Source organism: Alosa alosa, chromosome 14, assembly GCF_017589495.1.
Source record: "Alosa alosa isolate M-15738 ecotype Scorff River chromosome 14, AALO_Geno_1.1, whole genome shotgun sequence".
NCBI classification, from domain to species: domain Eukaryota; kingdom Metazoa; phylum Chordata; class Actinopteri; order Clupeiformes; family Clupeidae; genus Alosa; species Alosa alosa.
The window spans coordinates 30,156,195-30,178,013 of NC_063202.1; the positions used below are offsets into that span (position 1 = coordinate 30,156,195).

A 21,819-nucleotide genomic window follows, 5' to 3' on the forward strand; every position below is an offset into this window, starting at 1 on the left:
AAGATTCATAGAGCACTAACTGAAATTGATAAGGGTCATTATTATATACCTTAAATGACACAGTTTCATCCTGTATTTCATCTCATCTCTCACAGCACTTCTGTGCTGCAATTCAGTCACATTTTCATTCATGTTCAAATAAAACTAAATTTGATCTTTTCATAACATAAAAACAACTGGAATATTCTACCTAGAGTCTAGCATCTGTTTGACATTAGGTAAAGGTAATTCTCCTTTATGAGTTTGTCTTGGTTCTTCTCCATGTTAATTGACAAGCCTCAGTATGTCCCAGCTCTCATAACACACATCTATAAACGTGACAAGTCTCAGAGCTTTGGCTTGGATGGGTTTCCCCTCTGGGATTCTGGTGCACTCGTAGGACATAGAACAGAGCTCTTGACCTCACAATAAACTCCTGTCTTTATTGAACCCTTGAAAGCTGTCCTGATTCTGCCCAGAAGTTTTAGTTCCAGAGAAAAATGAATGCGTGAGCTCGTGGTCTGACAATGCGTCCAAGGATAATCCCCCTTTGCCTGGGTGGTCTGAGGACGAGCGCGTCTCCACCTCAGGTTGACCAGAGTGTCACATGACAACTGCAGGCAGGGCAGGCCTAAGGGATCCTCTGACCTAAATTGCACAGGATAAACCTGATAAGATTGGACTGCTGACCGGGCCAGATGGATTCAGATGCAACTTTCTGACTGAAGGTTTGCTACCACATCAAGCCAAGTTGATGACACATCCTCACCCTGACTCATTAACATCAACTCAACAAGCTCATTTATCACAACTTTATTTTTTTTTCCAAATTGTGCAAAAAATACAAAACCCTCCATTGTCTGTATAAAGCCAGACATAGATATCCCATTACACAACAAAGAAAGATAGCTTTACATCAAAGAAGACAATTTTATAAAACACAAAAGTATTTACAGTAAACAATTTCCATAGCTGTACAAAAAACTCGAGATTGCCCTCCCCTCAAACAAAATGTTCAATTTGAAATAAAACGCTGCGACAGGACTGAGGTAGCCAATACAAAAAGGAAAGAGACACACAGCAAGCAGCATGGTGAGTTCAACTGGCATTGAGTTCATTGCAGGCATGTGTACCTACATACTGACATGTTTGCATATTTTAGCTTTCGTTTACAAAGTGGCCTACAAGGACAAGAGAAAGTGTGGACTAGCAAAGGTTTGAGTCAGCGGTCTGACAAGCTCAGACCTCCTGCATAATTATCATTATCTTATTACTTTGCTATGCAGTAGAGATTTACGGATCAGGCATGCCCACTTGTAATATAAATCATTTTCCTAGTGCCTGGAACATAATGTAAGTTTCACTTAAATTACTCTTGGGAGAAACTAACTCTGGATTTGACATATACTTATTACTGTGAGAAAAGAAAAGAGCTCGTACATTTCACTAGTTCACGTGGGAGAAATAAACATTTGCTGTAATTACTATATGATTGTATTTCACCGAGTGTGCAGGGCAGAATGTGACATGCTTGGCTGTGATCTTTTGTAAATGTAGTTTGGAACAATAATCTTTGATTAGTGGGGTTCTGTGAGAGCAGCAGCAGCATACTGGACACTCTCTGTCTATGCACGCACCCAGAGCCTCAAAGGGGAAGAAACACTGTTACAATGTTTTTGCACCTTTACTAAGATGTCTGCACACTATTGATTCTGGAAGGGATGGGAGGGTTGTTCAGGAAGGGTTTCTTTTCCTTGGAGGTGTGCCTCTCCCTCCCCCTCTCTTTTCTGCTTCTCCTCTACCTACTCAACACATCCGTCTGTCCAGGCTCCTCCACCAAGCCAAACACGGACCCACTCACACACACACACACACACACACACACACACAGACTCACTATCTCAAACACAAACACACACACATACACACACACACATGCACGCACGCACATGCACATGCACACACACACTCACATACAGCTAAACCAGAATGGTAGGGACTCTTTAGATCTCTAGGCAAATAAAAAAAGCATGAAAAATAAAGCTGAAATGATAAAGATGTAAAGCTTAACAAGATTTTTCTTTCAAATAAAAAAAGTCTGTACAAAATGATTAAATACAGAGTGATCAATATACATTCCCGTGTATGGTGATCATCAACAATTTAGAGTTCAATTTATAAAACGAACAAACATAATTTTATAAAAATGACAGAAAAAATAATTTTGAAAAACAAAAAAATAATAATTATTATTTGATTTCAGGTTGACATATTTTATGACATATAAAACCAGCACTGCTGTTTAAATGTGATTGCGATCACACAGAATCTGTATCAACTATGTGTAAGACTAAACCTTTTCAGAAATATAAACATCTGCAGTCTATACGAGTGAAGGAGTGATGGAGGAACCTTCCTTGTTTGGTCGCTTCCGTGAGTTGGCCGATCTCTTATCTCAAATGTTAAAAAGTGCACTTGTTTGACTAGAAGTGGAATCCATTTATCCTGTACAGGGGTCCCATTCCCCCTCGAGTCGACAGAGGCCAGATAGTGAGACCTGCTATGGTGGCACACAGCATAAGGTCACTTCCTGTCCAGAGGGCCTCAGAGTGTCCGAACGCTGTTTGGGGGATGGATAGGAGGTTCCGTATGTGTGTTATCACTCTCGCACAGCGAAGACACGGAATGAGCCCCCATCATGACTGCTCTTACTGAAAAACAGAGAGAGAGAGAGAGAGAGAGCATATTTAAAGACGTATTACACTGGGAAGAAAATCTATGAAGAAAAAGAGGCTCATGGTAGGATGACAGCATACAAACTCTAAAGCATAAAAAACGTAAACCTCAACCAAATAGGGAGTTTTAATAGACCTGTTTAAACCATTCTGGTTTGCCATTTAATATTTGACATACTTTTCCTGGTGCCATTTTGGACAGTGGTTATGGCTATGCTGAATAAGAAGCTATTCTAATATTGCACAGGGGACTCGTATTATGTCGTGAAATAGCCTTGGATGTATCTGGAAAGCATGACTCAAACACTGGCTCATTGTTACCTATGTTATGGCCTCACTTACCATGACTGACCTCTCTGGCCGCCACTATTGACTATTGTGCTTGGCTTGATGGCTTTGTTATTAATTCATTAGTGGAGCGGCCTTGAAGCTTTGCCATCTCTGCTAATGTAAGGGTAACCGTGGCCTCAACTGGCCCCAAATCAACCGCAATTATCTGATACAAGGGGAACCACTGAGCCCCCGACAGCTTTTCCATCCACAAGTTACTGGATAGGGTGCGATTATTTCCTTGTTAATAAATGCCTGACCACATCAGCCTCCCATGCATGAAGGTTGCATCAAATCAACTGTGTATCTTCTTGTCAAGGCAATAGATCCATTCCAATGGCACTCATTGTTATAGCGTTTTTTGTTGGCCCCATCTTGTTACCACTGAGACATGTACCGTAGCTATTAATTAAGGTGCAGATCAATCAGGGCTGAGCTTGAGCTGTTTGATTTGACCTTCGTTTTCTCTCTCTCTCTCTCTCTCTCTCTCTCTCTCTCGTTGCTTGACATGGGTTTCTGTCTATGCAGCAACTTTGCACACACACACACACCACTGAGAACTGGGCTAAAGTAAGCAAAGCGTCCATGTGTGGTCCGTCCACATGCGGAAACCACACCATTACTCTTGCGCCCCTGCGTGCCAAGCGCAGTTTTGGCCCTCTTGAGCCTCTAAGTGCCTGGGCATCTGACCATGGATTAGAGGCAGAGACAGGGGCAGGGGCAGGGGCAGGGGCAGGGGGAAAGGGAGCAAGGGCATCGCGGCCATAGCGGGCAGTACTGGTACCTGTCTGACTGGATGCTGTTCTTCAGAACTCCGACATAGCTCTTCTTCCTCTCCAGGGCCAGGATGTCCACATTGCCTCCCTCATCCTTGATCACCCCGGCGTGGATGGCGGCTCTGCAGATGCTGGAGCTCTGCGGAGGAGGCAAAGGCCTTGGTTAGTAATGACCAATCACAACCAGTTTTCCTCTTGCTCTGACCGAATGCATTCATCTAATTTAGATCTAAATAAAAGCCATAGAAGGTACAGTGTACATTTCAGCACTCTAAAAGACACAGTATTTGTTATTAGTGAAAATGTACAAACTGTTTAACTATTCACAATGTTGATGTTACAGTCAGCTTCCTAAGGACAGTTAGTTTGTGTAAACTTGGTATTGCGTTAGTATGTGTCAACACATGACCTTGGCTAGTGCCGTTCTACTAGTTTCGTTACAAGAACATGACAAAAAGGCATCCTCCACTCCCTGTTCACTGAATGAACACTCTCCCAACCTCCACTTGTAATCCTGGCATATAAGGGCAATGGTCTTGGTTCCAAACACATGACCTCAGCTGTGGGGAGCCCAGACCACTGACATCACTGGTATTAGGGAGTAAAGTGCTTCGCCTCACGCCAGATCACTGCTGAGGCCCTCTGCTGATCAACCGCAGCCCGGGACAGTGAAAGGCGCCTGGGCCTTTGGTCAGAGCAGAGCTCCAGCCGGGCCACGTCCAGCAGTCTTATCACCCACACGCCTGCATGGCCAGCTCATTCAGCTGTTTCACGGAGGCACGTGCAGGGTCACGTTCCCTCCCTGGACCAGGACCATTCCTGCCCTCCCCCCTCGCTCCCTCATTCCTGCCGATTTCTGCCAAGCAGTCCCCACTGAGGCTGTTTTATCACAATGCCCCTTTCTTGTATTTTCACAAACTCAAGGTTGTTTTTTTGGGGGGTTGCCCATCCATCTACGTGCTGGTGTGGTTGGTCTGTGAATGCTGGCCTCAGGTCCCTGAAACAGTGAGAGAGTTTGGGGATTGTTTGAGGTCCCTCGGGAGTGCACTGATGTGTGGCCAGTTGGATGGCAGTGCGGCTTTTGCAGTGGAATGCTGCTGGAATAAGCCAAAAGGCAGGAGGTTCAAGTGAGGGCAATGAGTTCAGACGACCGCTCCCACTCACACGGGGCAGCTCTAAGAAGATAGAGGACTAGCCTTTGAAATTCAAATATTTGACCAAGAATGATATGCTTCCTTATGCAGCCTATGGCTGGCCCAAGCTTATGGAAAGGACGTATATCTTGTAAAAGACACTGTGAATCGAGGTCCAAATGTCAACTTTGGATGACACCTCATTTTTTGCAGCATATGACACCAAGACACCATTCCTGGGCATGGCGTTCTCAGACAGGGATGCTATTCCACCCTTCAGTCTGGAGCGCTGAGCTGGTGGACATCCAAACCATCCTTCCTTTCCCTGTTCAAGGCCAGACGTCTGAGGACAGTTGTTCCATTAGTGGAGAGAGCCTGTCACAGCATGTGCGTCTGCTGAGCAGCTCTGAAACATACTCGGCTTAATGCAGCGGTGAGAATCTGCTGCTAAACACAAACTGATCTACTGTTACTTTTTTTCCTAGGCCATGCTTGAGCTGGTTTGAAACCCTGCAGTGATTGAGGATGCCTTATGTAAGGGCTAATGTAAATTAAGATGATGCAGTGTCTGGGCAGTCCCCAGTCCCTGAGCAGAGGGTCTTAAAACTTGGAATGAAATGATAAATTACAAAGGGATGGTGGTGAGTGGAAGCTTCCCTCACAGCATGAGGGGTTTTCAGATCTGGGCCGGGTGCTGGTCCGATCCCAGTGCCTGGGCTGGCCCTGGTGCCAGCAGTGAGTCAGTGAGCCGAGCTCAGCTCTCCAGATCAGCAGCTGGATGCGGTCAGCCGCTTCTGTCAGAGACATTACTGGCCACCGCCGCATTGCGCTCCGCTCCACTGCACCACTCCACTGCACCCTTCGCCGCAGCGTTCGGCGTGTTTTTTTGCGCCGCCTCGAGGCGCCCTCTTCATGATAGCTGCCGCAAAAAAAAAAAAAACGGCACGGCACAGCCTCTTAAGTGTTTGTTGGCGCTTAACATTACCCGATCACCCCCCTTCCCCATCACCACCCCCGCCAGTTCCCATAAATCAGGTCAGAGCAGAAACCCATATGCCCCCGCCATCCCGGAGAAGAGGAGCCCGGCGTGTACTCACATCAGCGTACATACTGTTTCCAACCACCGGAGCCCAATAGGACGGCTGGTTCTTGCAGCGCGCTGGACAGTATACCCTTTGGAGAGGACACGGAGGACACGGACGATTAGTGAAACAGGACAGAATGAGCATCGGTACATTTATGTGCTCGGCAGAGACTCTGCAGCATTCCTGAAGTGTATTTGTGGGTTCTAGTTTCAGCTACATACTATATGTATGGAGTTGGACAACTATGGTCACTTTGGTTTTGCTTATTGCAAATATGAAACATTCCAGTAATACCATAATGCAAAGCCTCGGTATTGGCCTAAGACACTGGACTGGTCTCTGGTATGAGGGATGAAGGTTTTAAAAGTGGTCTACTGAGATGCACTCTGCTTCTATCATAAGTATTTTAATATGATAGAAATACAAATAGAAATATCTACCTGGGGCAGTTGGTATAGGGCTTCTTGTATGGACATATCTCTGCTACTGTGGCATAGCAGTCCACTGATTGCCCTGTGGAGGGGAGGGAGGGAGAGAGAAGGGGAAAAGATGAGATATTATGAAACAATGAACTACAGCCCAGTTTCACAGTATATAGAGTGATGAAAGAGAAGGCATGCTGTTGAATCTGATTAAAGATACTTACTCTCTACCCTCGCCACAACAAAGGCATTAGAAGGTTTGTATTTGCTGAAAAAAGAAACATACATTATGATTATTAGTTTCATTCATGGAAGACTGTCCTGCAGTTTTGAAGACACATTACTGATGATGACTCCTGTCTGTTTACAGGAGTCCAGCACTATAATTTTCTCCATCATCCCTCTATCCAAACCATACCTGAAAGATTCAATGCCATTCTTTGTTGACTTGACAAAGAATGGTAGCCTGTCCTTCCTGGTAATGTCTACTACACCGCCACTGTTGTCGATGACCCCATAATGCATTGCAGCACGGCAAATGCTTGATTGCTGTTGGAAGAAGCCATTGCCTTTTAGTGAAAAATGCCTTTGAAGGGTTACACATATAGTGTTATTGCTATGGAAACTCAGAGTAGAAGACTTACCACATCATAATACAGTGTACCCCATACTTTGCCCTTCTTGTTCAAGCAGTTAGCAGGACACTTATACCTGTTAAAGACATTCAAATCAGTGAGTATGGTGGCAGGACTGGTATCAGTGTAGGTACTTTAAAAGACTGTGAGAAGTATACTGACCTGTTGCAGGTAGATCCTCTGCATTTGTCTCTCATCTTAGTCTCACATTTAATATTCTGGGCTGCAAATCAGTACAAAGCTATTTTAGCCTTCAAGGATTTTCAAGTCAGCTGTTGAAACACTGATACTAGATAAGCACATTTTTTATTTTATATTTATGAACATCTCTCCAAACTGACCCAGGAACTGTGTAGATCTTGGTGTGGAGGGCATGACTGAAGGTCTCCTGGCAGGGGTGGGTCTGGGCCTGGGCTTGGGTCTGGTGGTGGTGATGCGGGGCTGGATGGGCACCTGCTGTCTCTCCACCTCATTCATGTCTTCTGTCTCAGGACGCTGGGTGTCTCCTGGACCAGAGAGATGGACAGAGTCAGCCCCATACACAAGTCCCCAAGCATACAAGTTGTACAATTCATAGTTACATTATCATATTACAATTACATTATTATTATTATCATATTACATTATGATACAATGATATCATGACATTACAATGCAATCAGTGGCACATTTGGAGGACTGCTCCACACCCACCCTTATAGCAGAGGTTGTCTCTGCATCCTCCTCCATAGCTGGGTGGGCACTGGGAGCAAGGGCGGCCATGTTGGTAGGGGGCCTCTCCGATCCAGTTGCCCCTAAAGCATGAGCAGAAGAGGCCGTGTGAGATCAGTATAATGGCCCCGCTGGCTGTCACAGATCTCTTCACACTATCACAATGTCCTCCAGCTCTCCGGAGCCCAGAGCCTAAACTCCCTCCCCCACTCCACCCCTCCCTCATCCCACTGGCAATTAAATCATCAGAGCCATCTGGAAAAGAAGAGGCAGGGCAGCCCTTGTTTTTCTTTCCTTCACCTTGATTATTTTCCCTGTGGCTGGAAAAATGGTAGGCTCTCAATGTGTCATGGAAGGCTAGCTATGAGATAAATACTTCCATTGGAAATGCCTTTAGCATGGGGATAAACGCTGGAGATGTCGGCTAAGGTCAGTGCACACGGTGTGGGAGAAAAAGGGTGCTTACTTGGGGGAGTAGTTGCACACGAGGTAGACGGCGTTCTCCCAGATCTCTCCCCACACGTTCATCCGGGAGCACGTGTGCACGGCACACCCCACTCGACTTGTAGTTGCCCAGACCAGCTACACACACGCACACACACACACACACACACACACACACACACACACACACACACACACACACACACACACACACACACAAGGGAAAACATCAATTTATAGTATAGATTAATTGTTTTTATGTGTTGAGCTATTCACACATGCGTTATGTGTATGTTTTCAATAATTTTTAACCCTTTAACCATTCAAACATGCATTCAGTTGAGCTGGAACATTTCTGTTCACAGTTTACGGAAGTTGGGGACGCTGAGGGAGAGGGACTGCTGAAATGGGAGTGTTTGTCTTTGACGATTGGCATGGGCAGACAGAGAGTCTCAACAGTTCTAATGGTGGGAGGCTTTTAAAACAAGCAGAAACAGTAGCCAGTCCCCACCCTGCTCTCCTCTCTCTCCATCTCTCTCTCTCTTTATCTCACCCTTTCCACCCCCCTTTCTTCCACCCTGCTCAGGTCTGCCAGGTCTGTTGTGTGAGGAAGTGTTTCCCAGACAGTGCCACCACGGGCAGATTGATGGCCCCCTGGGGCCCTAATGGAGGGCCAAGAGGGCCCTTCTCACTGTGCGCCTGCCACAGGAAGGAGATGGACCTCAAGTCTGACCCAGAGAGCAGCTTGTTTCCTGTGAACGTCTGTGATGTTTCTCATGACCTGCCTCTGGGCCAGCCACTCAAATAAAGCAGCCATAGCTCTCCTAATCCTCTTTGACTTTGGAGCCGTTTCCCCTCTTCTCAATGAGTATGGAATTGCAGAGGGTTCACCAGGGGTAGGCCATGTCAGCAAGCCAGCCACTTCAACTCCAAAAAATGAATGAGAAATGCTTACTCAGTCCATTCTCTCTCTCTCTCTTTCCCTCACACGCACAAATGTACACATACTGCACAGTGGGTTTGCATCCAGCCACACAGAGATGTCTGAAAGCTTTTTTCCCCCTCCTCCTCCTCCTCCTCTCTCACTTTTTTTCTCCCTGCCTCAGGAATGTACTTCCCCGTCTCGAGCCAAGGAGAGGCCAGTGAGGGTGACGACTGAGAGACAGTGATTCAGCAAAGCTACCGCTCTCCACCATCACACTCCTCCAGTCACTCTGACACTTCTGGGGCTGACACGGCACTGAGGAATATATCACCAAGGCCCTTCAGGTCTTATAGAAATGTTAACCACTGTCGGGGTATCCTGAACGCCAAACCCTGATACTCAACTACTTAAGACGCTCTCCCATTGTGTGCATCCGAGGGGCTGCAACAGGGGGAGTGGGTGCACGGACTTGGCATTGTTCCCCACGTTCCGGAACCTTCAAAGGAATCCAGGTCAAACAGGAAAGTGATCCACGATTCTGGGAACGGCTTCCAGATGCTCATGACCTGGTTTCTGAGAGGGAGTTGGAGTCGGAGGCAAGGAGGGAGGGAGGGCGAGTGTTTTCACAAACCCATCCCTGGTACAAAGTAAAGTCTGAGGGGACAGCAGGCCAGCCGTACACTCCTCCATCCTAGTCTTCCCCTCTCTTGAGTAAAAAAACGAGTAAAGAGAGGGATGGAAGAATGATGTGATCGGCCAAAGAGGCTCCACCTTTCTTTTGGAACCTGTTTCATGTGTTTATGTGCGCTTGTGAAAAGGGCTCTGCCTCTGCTTAATTGGGTGCAGTTGCAGAAGCTGCGCCACACATGTTGTTTTCTACAACCCTTGCACATACCTGAATCTGTACGTATGCGGGTCACATGTGCTACATATCAAACTCAGATGAGAGGACGTATGGCATATGCAAAACAGACATGCAAATAAACCCATTAGAAACACGCTCAGAGGGCAGTTTGGACTTATTGTCAAAATAATGATGCTGACAGCCTTAAGTGGAACCCGATTGCAAAATGGCTCTGTTGTTTTGCTTTTTTTCATGTAACAGCTCTGTGGATATATGTGGCTCTTTTGACCTACTCTACAGCCTATCACTTATTCTCATCTCTGTGGGGTGGTGATGGTCTAGTGGTTAGGGATCTAACCAATCGATCTAAATAAGAGCATCATCTAAATGATGAATATCAAATCCATAACTCACCTGGGTGTAGTGGGTGCACATAGGTCCAGAACAGCGGTCAGGGCACCAGGGGTTGCACTCATGAGGGTAGGGGTAGGTGTAGTCCTTCACCTCATCGTACCAGGCCTGCACGTGGTAGGCTGGCGAGCGATACCTGCAAGAGAAGAAAGGGGACAGACACAGGGGAGAAGGAACACATAAGAATCCAGCCAGAGCACAGATGCAGATGCTGTGCAGAGAGTAAGTGGGTAGAGGCAGGACCATGTTGGGATGAAATCCAACATGGCCGCCTTCTGTGTGTGCTGACTTTACTGATTCCCTTTTAGTACTGCACCCCCTCCCCACAAACACACACACATACACACACATCCTCGAGAGGAGTTCTTGCACTGTCCTGCGTAAAACAAGCAAACCCAAACAAGTTGACGCTCCCCCTGACAAATCGTCCGGGCGGCAGCGCAGAGAACATGCCTTTATATGGAGCTGAGGGACACAGATGGGTGGAGGAGATGAGAGGAAGGGGCTTGGACAAGCGTCAAATGATTTGCTTGGATGGACAGAGAGGAAGGAAGGAAGGAAGAAAGTTTGAGAGAGAGAAAGGGAGAGTGAGAGAGAGAGAGAGAGAGGTTGGGGACCGGTTGGGGAACAGGAGAGAGGATTCCTGGGAAGTCACCTGCTGTGGGGTTGAGCAGAGCACAGTAGCACAGTGTGCTCTAGAACAGTGTACAAAAGACAGACCCTCTCTTTCTCACCACCACACCACACCACACACACTCACTCTCACTCACACACACTCTCACTCACTCTTACTGAGTGGTTACATAATAGGTATTGTACTGTAAACACTGTTCCCTCTCCAAACACTGTCCATGCTGTTCAATAAGTATCGGGGGCATTCTGAGTGATGCTGGAATGTGTGTGCAATGGGGCATGAGTCTGTCTGTGTGTGAGTGTGTGTGTGTGTGTGGGGGGGGGGGGTCAGAAGAAAAAGAGGGAAGGAAGTACAGCAAGGGTGGTGAATGAGGGTGGGGGTCTAGGACTAGGGTTGGAGGAACAATGGATTTATCTGCGATAATGCATGGTGATGATAATGCTAGTCATATAGTTATAATATCCATAACTACGACATATGTAGTTTATACACACAATGAAATCACATCAGATCAGGTAAATATTAGTACTATTAAAATGGCTTTTTTGGAAGGTTTTCACAGTAAGGTTGAAATTCAAATGAACATAAAACAAAAACAAATCTACAATAGTGCACATATGCACACTAAAGAATCATGACATTCATCATGTGAGTGGCTTACCTGCCCCAGTGCACTGCCAGGTTCTGCCCGATGGACATGAGGAGATCCGTGGGCCCATGGTCCCATATGCATTGGTGTGCCCAATGAGTGGCGGATCGCTCCAGCTGGTCATCCCAGACCTGCTCACACACACACACACACACACACACACACACACACACACACACACACACACACACACACACACACAGTGTCAGAAAAGCTGCTCCAAAGCTGGCAAAGGCAAACACAGAGCAAGCAGAAACCTGTGGCTCATCTGCACCTCTCTGCTGCTGACCCCTGCATACCAGCACCTTCCCTCTCAGCTTCACGAGACAATGCACACGCACGCCTTTTCTTTAATAGGCCATTTTATGAGACTCTGATTCCCACACAGGCCCACCACATGGAAAAGCTCTGCAAAGCTCTGCACAATTCCTTTACAACTGATCTGAGAACACAGCGCTTGAAAGGCAAGTAAAACAGCGCCTGGCCTGCCCTGCACTGCACTTCAGAGGCTGGCTGGCCTCCACTACAAATCCACAGCAATCACGGTTAAATTAGACACATTTCCCGCCGCTGCGCTGTTTTCCCGCCACCTGTGGAAAGGAGCGGGAAGAGAGACGGCAAAAAGGGAGAGTCTGGCTGCTTCCACAGGCCTGTCTCCTCCAGTCCCTCTCTCTCCCTCTCTCTCTCAAACACACTCACACACACATACAGATATACATACACAACACACACACACTCAGAGGAGAGCACACACTGAAGCTCCTCTTGACTCAGTAAATTTCCAGAGCCTCAGTGGTTAGCCTCCCCACGCTTCCTCGAATGTGCACAGACACCCACACAGCCACAATCACACACAGATATACAGACACACACAGAGAGAGAGAGAGCGAGAGAGAGAGACAGAGAGAGAATGAGTCACACACACATTAGCTTACACAATTCTCTCTCTGAACACACATATAATCACTCACAAACTCACAGACAGACACACACACACACACACACACACACACACACACACACACACACACACACACACACACACACACACAAACACACAAACACACACAAACACACAGGTTTCCTCTCTTCTCTCCAGAGGGCCAGAGAGCTGGTCCAGGCCTCATGCTGAAACCCTCTCTTGTTCCCTGAGGCTGTGCTGGCCTCGGCTGGACGCTGGAAGAATCTGAGCGGGCGGCTACCGTATTTCTCTTCCCTGCACAAACCGCACTGGGCCCGACACGCAGACACATCAAATATGCACTCATTACCTTGCGGCTGGCCTCTCATTCAGCAACAACTGTGTCCAACCAAACCTTTTGCACTCGACTGTGAAAGCAGACTAGACATTTAGAGGTCTTTGTCACCACTGGTTGCTAAAAATACTGTACAATATAGATTCTAAACACTTCAAATGCAATGCACCCATCTATTCAATTAGACCATGCCAAATTCACCTCATTGTTTTAGAACTACAAGTCCCACAATGCAACATTCTTCTCCTGTCTAACCATAGGCTCACACTGCTCCATTCAGTCCCTCTGCCCAGGCCCCCACCCTCTTTGTGTGCCCACTGTGCCCTCAGCTCTGGGCTGGCCCTGGCCCTGGCGCTGTGTCTGGCGCGCTCAGCAGGTAGCTTAGACTGAGCATAATTATCTCTGCCGTGAAAAGAGCACCTCAGTGAGCTGGCCGCGGCCGCGCTCGTGGTGAGTTCATCTTTTCCAAAAGAGGATTACTCCAGTAAAATCAACACGTCCCTTCCAATTAAGCCACGGGGGCTGAGCGGCTAACGGCGGCCAATAAACAGCTCCGTGGAGATTTATGGCATCTCCAATAAGGGTGACGGAGCCTCGGCCAGACTGGAGGCAGGCAGCGGCACATGGAGCGGAGCACCGCGGCTCGACGCGCCTCACCGGCTCAGCACCTTGCTCAAACAATGACGCCTCCCGGTGCCATGGTCAACAAGTTGATTCCACTATTAGCTGGGATCCTGGCTGCATGGTTTGCCAGTCTTTCCATAGCTCAGGTTTTCACATCCAGGGGTTCTGAGTGCAGCTCAACACTGAGTAAATGTAAGGAGAAGCAACTGATTGGCCTGACACATGGTATTTGGGTTCTAATTTGTCAGTTGATTAAAATCCTCACCATGGTCGTTGGCCTACAATGCATACCAGCCCAGTAAGACTTGGTCTGGTTTACGTGCTCAAAGCACCATCACTGCCCTGCTACTGCATAATAACGATAAGCATCAGAAACTGCATCACCGCTCCAGATTACATTCCAGTGCAGTAACTCCGCAACCTGCCGATGCTCTTGTGCCAATTTCATAAGCAAAGTGACCACAAACACTGACATTGGTTAAAACGTGTTAAAGCCCAGGTCCTTGCTCACAGTCATTACGTACTCCATGTTGGAGCTAGTGGGTTGGAGTGACACACTCACCATGTACTCCATGTTGGAGGCGGTAGGGTAGACGGCGCCGCGCAGCTTGTTGTGCAGCTTGAGGATCTCGTCGCGGTCGGACCAGGGGATGGCGCGGCGATGGCGCGTGTGAGGTTGGGCGTCTGCGTCGGCGGTGCTGTTGTCGGCCTCGCGCTGAAGGCGGCTCATCAGCTTCCGCAGCTCCGGGGAGTCGGGCAGGAAGAGGGCAGCCGTCTGCCTGGCGGCCAGCGCCAGGAGTGCCAGGGTGAGCAGCATGGGCATGGAGGATGTGTGGGTCATTAAGAGGGTGTGTAAGTCAGAGAGAGCGAGAGTGTGTGTGTGTGTGTGAGAGAAAGTCTCCAAATTCTGTGTAGACAACAGTGGGCAGTCTTCTGTGAGCTGGACTCCTTTTCCAATGTTTCGCTCCTATTGGCACACACACAGGGATCTGAAAGACAAACAACAAAAAAACACACACACACACACACACACACACACACACACACACACAGTGAGAAACCTGCAGAGGCACACTTCACAGACGCCTGAACGAGCTTGAACTTGTCTATGTATGTGTGCCCACAAACTAGCTGCTGTCAGACACTCATCAGGGTGGACTAGTGTGTTTAGTGTGGGCTTGTGTTCCTCGGCCTATTTAAGGCTCAGGTAAATAGACAGAGCTAGAAGGGCACACAAGATGTCGATCCACCATTCACTACTGACTAACCCTGCTGCCCAAACAGCCTGGATGACCCCAGCAATATCATGCCCACGTGAACAAATGTGAGCAGCCTCACAACTTGTAAGGCTACTGACAGAAATGCAAATCTGTGTGAACAATCTTCCATCTTCCACTGCTGCATAAAACTTATCGCAGATGAGCTACTTGCTGAGTTTGACCTGAATGTGATGATGCAACTGTGCATGCTTATTTTTACATACAGTATGCACTGCATAAGTTGCAAAGTTCTCATCTCTATGGCCTCTCAGGTCATCACTAAAATCACCATGGGTCATCACACACTCCAGTTGCATGTGATCCCCTTCAGTCTGCCCTAAGCCTGTTTCATCTCAGTGGTAAAAGAACAACAATCTCTCCTGATTTACTCAGAACCATAACAATAACAAATTGAAATCTGGCAGCCCTCTACAACTTCATGCCACGAGTAACACCAAGCAGATGACTTTTAATTAAAAGCCATGTCTGCTCAAACTAGACTTTTTTGGGAGTCTGTGATGGGAGCTATGACCTGGCCTCCAAAAGCTTTAGTCAGCTGTGAAAAAAACTGAAGCCGCTTAATCGAGCTCGTTAATTTTACAAGAGTGCGGAACTTTACAAGAGTGCAATCTTTGAGAGTTAATCACTGTCTGGAAAGAGAAAGGATTTACGCAGCCGACAGCTAAGAGCCAAAACACAAGAGTGGCTCAGGTCATAAACTCTTCATTCTCATTAGATCAGTCATTTCTCTGACCTCATAAAAGCATCCTCTGGCTGACCCAGCAAGGACCGGAGGAGGACAAGAGAACAACATACAGGGACAGAGCAGAGAACAGCACAAGAGATGGAAGAGAAGAGAAGAGAAGAGAAGAGAAGAGAGTAGGGAAAGAGTAGTAGAGAGGAGAGAGAGAAGAGAAGAGAAAAGAGTAGTAGAGAAGAGAGAGAGAAGAGAAGAGAAAAGAGTAGTAGAGAGTGGAAGAAGAGAGAAAAGAGTAGTAGAGAAGAGAGGAGAGAAGAGAGGAGAAGAGAGAAAAGAGTAGTAGAAGTAGAGAGGATAGGAGAGAGAGGAGAGAGAAGAGAAGAGAAGAGAAGAGAGAGGAGAGGAAAGAAAAGATGAGAGGTAAAGAGCAGAGATGGGAGCAGCAGAGAGGAGAGGAAATTATTGAAAGAGTGAATGAGGGTTTTTCTTCTTTTTCTTTCGTCAGGGCAGGCGGAGAAGTGCTGTGTGTGTGTGTGTGTGTGTGAGTGCTGCCACTGTCTTGCGTGCATGGCAAATGCCAGTGGAGAACAGCACACACACCCGGGGGCACATGCCAGCCTGCCTGTGACAGCCACTGCCTGCTGGCAGCGAGAAGTCAAACAGCAGAGCTCTTAAATCAGCCTGCTGAACAGGACTTTACCCACCGGCCAGAGACAGAGTGGAGCCACTGCCATCACACCGCTTCCTCCAGCCCTCTCTCTCTTTCTCTCTATCCCCCTCTCCTTCTCTCTCTCTCTCTCTGTTTGGTGGTTTTGGAAAGGTTGGAGGTCTGACACCAGGTCGGCGTTTACACCCAGTCAGTCCTGCGTCCAGCCACGCTGCCCTGGCCGCCACGCCTATCACCCGAGGTGCTCCACACAGCACTCCCTTTTGCTGCCATTCTCATCTCGCTCCTGAATTTTATACCGGTGTGTGACAGATCAGGCAGCCAGGCAAACACACACACACACACACACACACACACACACACACACACGTGCGCATGGCAAACGTTCACTTTGGTCAGAGTATCCATGTCCTCACGCACACGCGCACACACACACGCACAAACACAAACACACACTACTTTTTGAACACACTTTCACAATTGGTTTTAACACACTTCTATTCCAACCTCCAGGGTCTGTGATATGAATGATGCCTACATGCAGTCGCTGTTCAGTATCATCTGCATCTGCTGCATCACACATACCTCTATACTACACCGTCCCCTTTCCTCATGCAAGTTGCAACCGGCAGACAATGAGAAACATAAACAATATGGATATTTAATTTGCTGCCCTCAAGGGAGGCTGCATTTAAATAAGCATTTTTGGAGCTGGAGCATGTGGATTTATAGCGCTGTTTTCACAGACTATCCCATCTCTGCACGGTTCCTTCTGCAAACTCAGCAACAGAGAACAAGCCTGACCTGAGCCCTTGCACCTTCTGTGTGTGTGTGTGTGTGTGTGTGGGCAACACTAGATTGGATCTTACAAGGTGCCAGCATCCCTCTGGTGTCTTTCATGTTCAAAGCAAGCGATGTGCACAACGAGAGCAACTCTAGATTAAAGCACATGAAAAACATGCATGTCTTCAAAGTAACCAGAGTACAACAGTCCTGCAGTGCTGATATGAAGCCGAAAACACAGATGCATTAAAGTATTTTAAATAAACACTGACATATCCTAATCTGTATCGTTCAGTTTGACAGACAATGAAACAACGTTAGATAATATAATGGTCAAGGTAATTATAATAATAGTTAAAATACAAAATCAAGCTGCTGAAATACACAATTATAAACGTAAAAAGTATTTTACCAATATCTGCTTGATCACGGTTATCCCCAAATTCTTCTGTCTCTTTGTAAAGTGTTTCTTTACAATGACTAATTTCCAAATCTCAGACGCAGCTAAATAGTTAAACCAGTTGGTTAAAGGTATAAGCACAGGAACGCCGGGACTTCTGACTGGCGTTTTGGAGGTTGTTCACCGCCTTTTATAGTGAATGAGACCCGAGCTGTGGACCACGAAAAAAAACTGCTCTCATCCCGTTCACTCCCCCTGTGCCCCCTCAAGAAGGCTATGTTCCTGGCAAGCGCCGCGCGCTCTGACGAAAGATGTCGAAATGAAAACGCAGAGAACGTAAATCACCAGAGACGTCTTCCTAAGACGCGCGTCAAAAACTTAATGCTAATCAAAAAGAGCCTTATCTCTTCTCGAGGATTAAACATCTGATACAGAATACCGTAGACAGCACAATATTAACTAATTAGATCACCTGACAGGCTAGCAAACAAGCCAAAATCTTCAAGGTTGTATTCATTATGCTGTATAACATCCTACAATTTTTTATATGCTGTTGTATGCGTATTTATTTATGTAAATCTATTTATTTTTGCGTTTTTTTTTTATATATATTTTTACATGACATTTGTTAGAGAGGATCCCATCCAGCAGAAGTATGGCATTGAATTACAGTGCAGTCTCTTATTGACATAGGCTACTGTGCCACCATTTGCCAACCTTTTTGGACTGGCATACTAACCCTTGTCTTGACATGGCATACTAGCCCTTGTCTTGAGAAGCAACATTGCCACAGGTCTTCCTTACAGGCTTCTGTTGTACAGTAGGCTATATGATTTATATATTGTGTTGATTTATTTATTGATTATATTGTGTATCCTAAGTGTTAATTCCCTCTAGGCGATGTTTTTACTGTGGCAAAGATTCCAACAGCATGGCTTCCACATTCAATATCATGCCTGTTTATGAGGGAGACTAAAGGTGGTGTACACTGAGCCTAATTTTAATGCATTCAAATTTCAAAACAAGCTGTAAAAAGTTATGGCACTTGGCTGAACAGAAGCCCAGTGAAGAGGCCAGGAAAGGATTAGTACCTACACTGTAAGCAAGTTACCAGAACATCATGTTCTGAAGACATGGTTCATCCTGGCACCACTGTCCTTGATTTTGATTTATTTGTTTTGCTTGTCTCTTGTGTGGGACACAGAGGTCCTCCTTCTGTTTTGTATACAAGACGAGTTTAATCACTGGGGCCTTTACATGAAGCATCTTCAGAAAAATAGAGGATTTGGGGGTCTTTCCCTCTGCAGCATCCCCAGAGACAAAAACTTCAGCATGCGGAGGAAGCTGAGGCATGAGTCACAGCATGATGTTAATGCCCGGTCATATAAACAGTCCATGAGATCAAGTGCTGTAAAGTGACAGCAAATAGACATCATAATCACCATCAAACATAAGCACATCCATCAGTCGATTCATTACTTAAAAGATTGATGATTCAACAACCCAGCTACCCAATATATGTCAGGACCGTCCTGTAAACTACCAAAAAGATTATTTCTGTGACCATCATACTGTAATTCCTTCTTTATCATACAGGATATGAGCTGTTTCTGATATGTTTCTGTTGAAATTTTCATCCCATTTGTGCTGAAACTTGTCTTTCAAAGAGGCTTTCCAAACATAACAATGAGAAAATCATCTTGTTTTCAAGAAACAACCTTAAAAGGCAATAAGTAATAGCAATGGGTTACTTCCTCAAAAACAAACAGGGAAGCTATCATACAGTAGTATGACAGATGGCATGCCCAGATGCCCTACTATGAAGAGCCTTCCTTCCATGACTCAGAGGCGTCAAACTGGGGGTAAAAGTGGGACTGATTACCAGGGCCCCAAGTGGGGAGAGGGCCCTTGAAAAGTCTGGAATATATGCATGAGGGGGGACATGGGGGTCCATCAGGACTGCCTATGCATAGGGCCCAGGATCTTGTGCTACACCCTTGCCATGACTACATAGCATATGTAATTAATTCCCTGCTGGATTTATTCTTTGTCCAATACATGACTCTTTTTTCTGGCTGTTAGAACTCACAGAGAAACTGTTCTATTGTCAAGAGGCTGAAATGTCCTTTCACACATCGCCAGAGAAACCCTCGGTGAAACAGCAGTTCAAATAGACAGGACCTTCTCCTGAATAGGCCGGATTCTTCACAGTGTGCCATATGGTTTACAATAGGATCCCCTCACTCTCCGGAGTTGGCGAGGACCCCTGTGCAGTGCGCCTGTTTCGGGTTTACCTTGGAGCTCGTGCTCCAATTCTTCAATAAACTGGGTTTGCAACATTTTGGTTGGAAAGGCCGCATGGTCTTGTGATGATTCACAGTTGACCCGTAGTACCACTGAAAAGTGCCAGCGCTGCATGAGCTGTGGCAGTGAGTAAGCGGTGGAGCTACAAGGGGGAAAAAAACATGTTGTGCCATGTTTGTATTAACATCATAAGATCTCATGCAACTCGTAATTGCAGAACTGTGGAAAATAATTGACAATTTCACTAACCAGAGCATTAGAAAACCTGACACTCTGGTACTAACACTCAAACATAAGTATACACCTTTATATAAAAGTATACACCTTAATATTTTACACAGGACTGGACATTGGTCTGCCAAATTCCAAACCCTCAAGTATATAGTGACCTATGTCCACTAGAGGACACTATTTCCTGATTTCTATGGACAGAAATCCTTTCAGGGGACCAAAGAGAGCATCACAACAGAATAATTCAAACCAGGTTCAGAAACATCAAATTATGATTGGGGCCATACTGATTTTACTGAGTTACTTGAGTTCATTCACATAGGATATTCACTTTCTGAGAAGAAACATTAAACAGAGACTATTGGGAGGAATGCATACAGACATTATTCTCCTGAGGGGAGGGGGGCATTACACCTGGCTATGATATAATGGAGATGAGTTAAAGGAGATCGTAGGAGTCTGCTGATGCTCAGTGGGTCTCTGGATGCCTCCCGTATCCTTTACTCAAGGCTCGGCCCATGATGATGTGCGTGCTAGAAAGAAGAGAAGGGTGGAGGTTTGAGGTTCACACCTACCTCAGCGCTCACAATCTCTCTCTCTCACCCACATGCACACACACACACACACACACTCTCTCTCTCACACACTCACACACACGCATACACTATACCCCACCTTCTCTCTCTCTCTCTCTCACACACACACACACACACACACACACACGGCAGCCAGCTTAGAGGTTTATTTAGAGAGGGCCTGCGGAGATCCTTTGAGTGCCGCTGCACAGCGTTTGTTTGTTTCCCTTAGCAACTGAGAGGCTCTACATGAGTTGCTGACGGGAAGCTGTGCGATGGGAAAGGAGAACAGAGCGTGAGGTCACAGGGCCCAATCTGGACCAATGGCTGAACTCGGACCAGACAGAGGTGGTAAGACCTGAATACAAATGAATAGACAGCATAATACAACAGCAGTACATAAGTCCTGCTATACAAAAGAGACAAGACAAAGATTGTTTGTCTCCATATTCCCTGAGTGCACACATCACTTGACATGTGGATGCTGCAGGGATAACAGGCCATTCCTGAATGTCTACATTCCCACCGCAAGACCATTGCCTTGGTGTACAAATGTTGTGAGCTACATCCCAAAACAAAATAAATTCCTCACTCATCCAGAAACCGCCAAGGCTAGAGGAAATGCTAATGAGAGACAAACAGAGATGGCGCTGCGAGAGTAGGCTAGTTGGGCATAACCACTCAGAGCGGTGATGTTGAGTCTAGTATGTAAGTAGCCTATAACGGAGATAGTAAGGAGTTTAGTGTTAAGGAGACTTTGCAGGCAAATACCAAAGCTTTACATTACAGAGCTCAGGTTAGACCTGAAATTAGTGTAAAGCTTAGCCTGGGGTACACCAAGTTAGGCTGCGACTGATGTAACAGCAGGTTCAAGTTGTGCCAGACCTAACAGTAAGGTTATATTGAGACAGACCTAACAAACAGCAGGACTGTACAAAGGCAGAGGCTATGGCAGAGCTTCGGCCGCAGGACAGGATGAATTACAGTAGGCCTACTGTAACAGCTGGTGCCTGGACAGAGCGTTGAGCACGTGTTTGGGATTCCTTTCTCAAGGTCCAGTTTGTTTGACTGGAGCAGGAGGGCTGGCTGGGGGCTCAAAGATCCAGAACCCCTAAGTGAAAATAAAACCGCAAATTACAGGATTGTGAGACCCTACAATCAGGGAGTATAAGTATTGTTTTAAATGTATTGTTTAACGTATCAAATTTTACTCCTTTCTGCTATAATAAAAGTATCAATAATGCATGTTTGGCTGACATGGCATTCTTTTCACTTTTGCTTGCCTTAATATTCCTCAGGCCAAGAGA

At 46.4% G+C, this 21,819-nt stretch overlaps 1 protein-coding gene across 1 annotated transcript; it reads right to left on the reverse strand.

Annotated features, from left to right (window-relative positions):
* Nucleotides 1-776: 776 nt before the first annotated feature.
* crispld2 (cysteine-rich secretory protein LCCL domain containing 2) lies at nt 777-17,554 on the reverse strand. Its single transcript, XM_048263159.1, has 15 exons — nt 17,415-17,554; nt 14,156-14,582; nt 11,726-11,844; nt 10,434-10,566; nt 8,273-8,388; nt 7,789-7,889; nt 7,437-7,601; nt 7,258-7,318; nt 7,105-7,171; nt 6,879-7,009; nt 6,685-6,728; nt 6,479-6,551; nt 6,051-6,126; nt 3,829-3,959; nt 777-2,690 (listed from the first exon to the last, which is right to left on the reverse strand). The coding sequence occupies exons 2-15, from the start codon at nt 14,432-14,434 to the stop codon at nt 2,639-2,641; spliced, it is 1,548 nt and encodes a 515-aa protein (XP_048119116.1). The 5' UTR covers nt 14,435-14,582; nt 17,415-17,554; the 3' UTR covers nt 777-2,638.
* Nucleotides 17,555-21,819: the final 4,265 nt, after the last annotated feature.

What these genes read in the sequence shown, in the direction of transcription:
- crispld2 (XM_048263159.1), bottom strand. Translation starts at nt 14,434, where the DNA reads ATGACCCACACATCCTCCATGCCCATGCTGCTCACCCTGGCACTCCTG. An exon ending in CCCTATACCAACTGCCCCAG is followed by an intron (nt 6,127 to 6,478) that starts GTAGATATTTCT and finishes TCCTCTCCAAAG; the next exon opens with GGTATACTGTCCAGCGCGCT. An exon ending in AACAGCATCCAGTCAGACAG is followed by an intron (nt 2,691 to 3,828) that starts GTACCAGTACTG and finishes TCTGTTTTTCAG; the next exon opens with TAAGAGCAGTCATGATGGGG.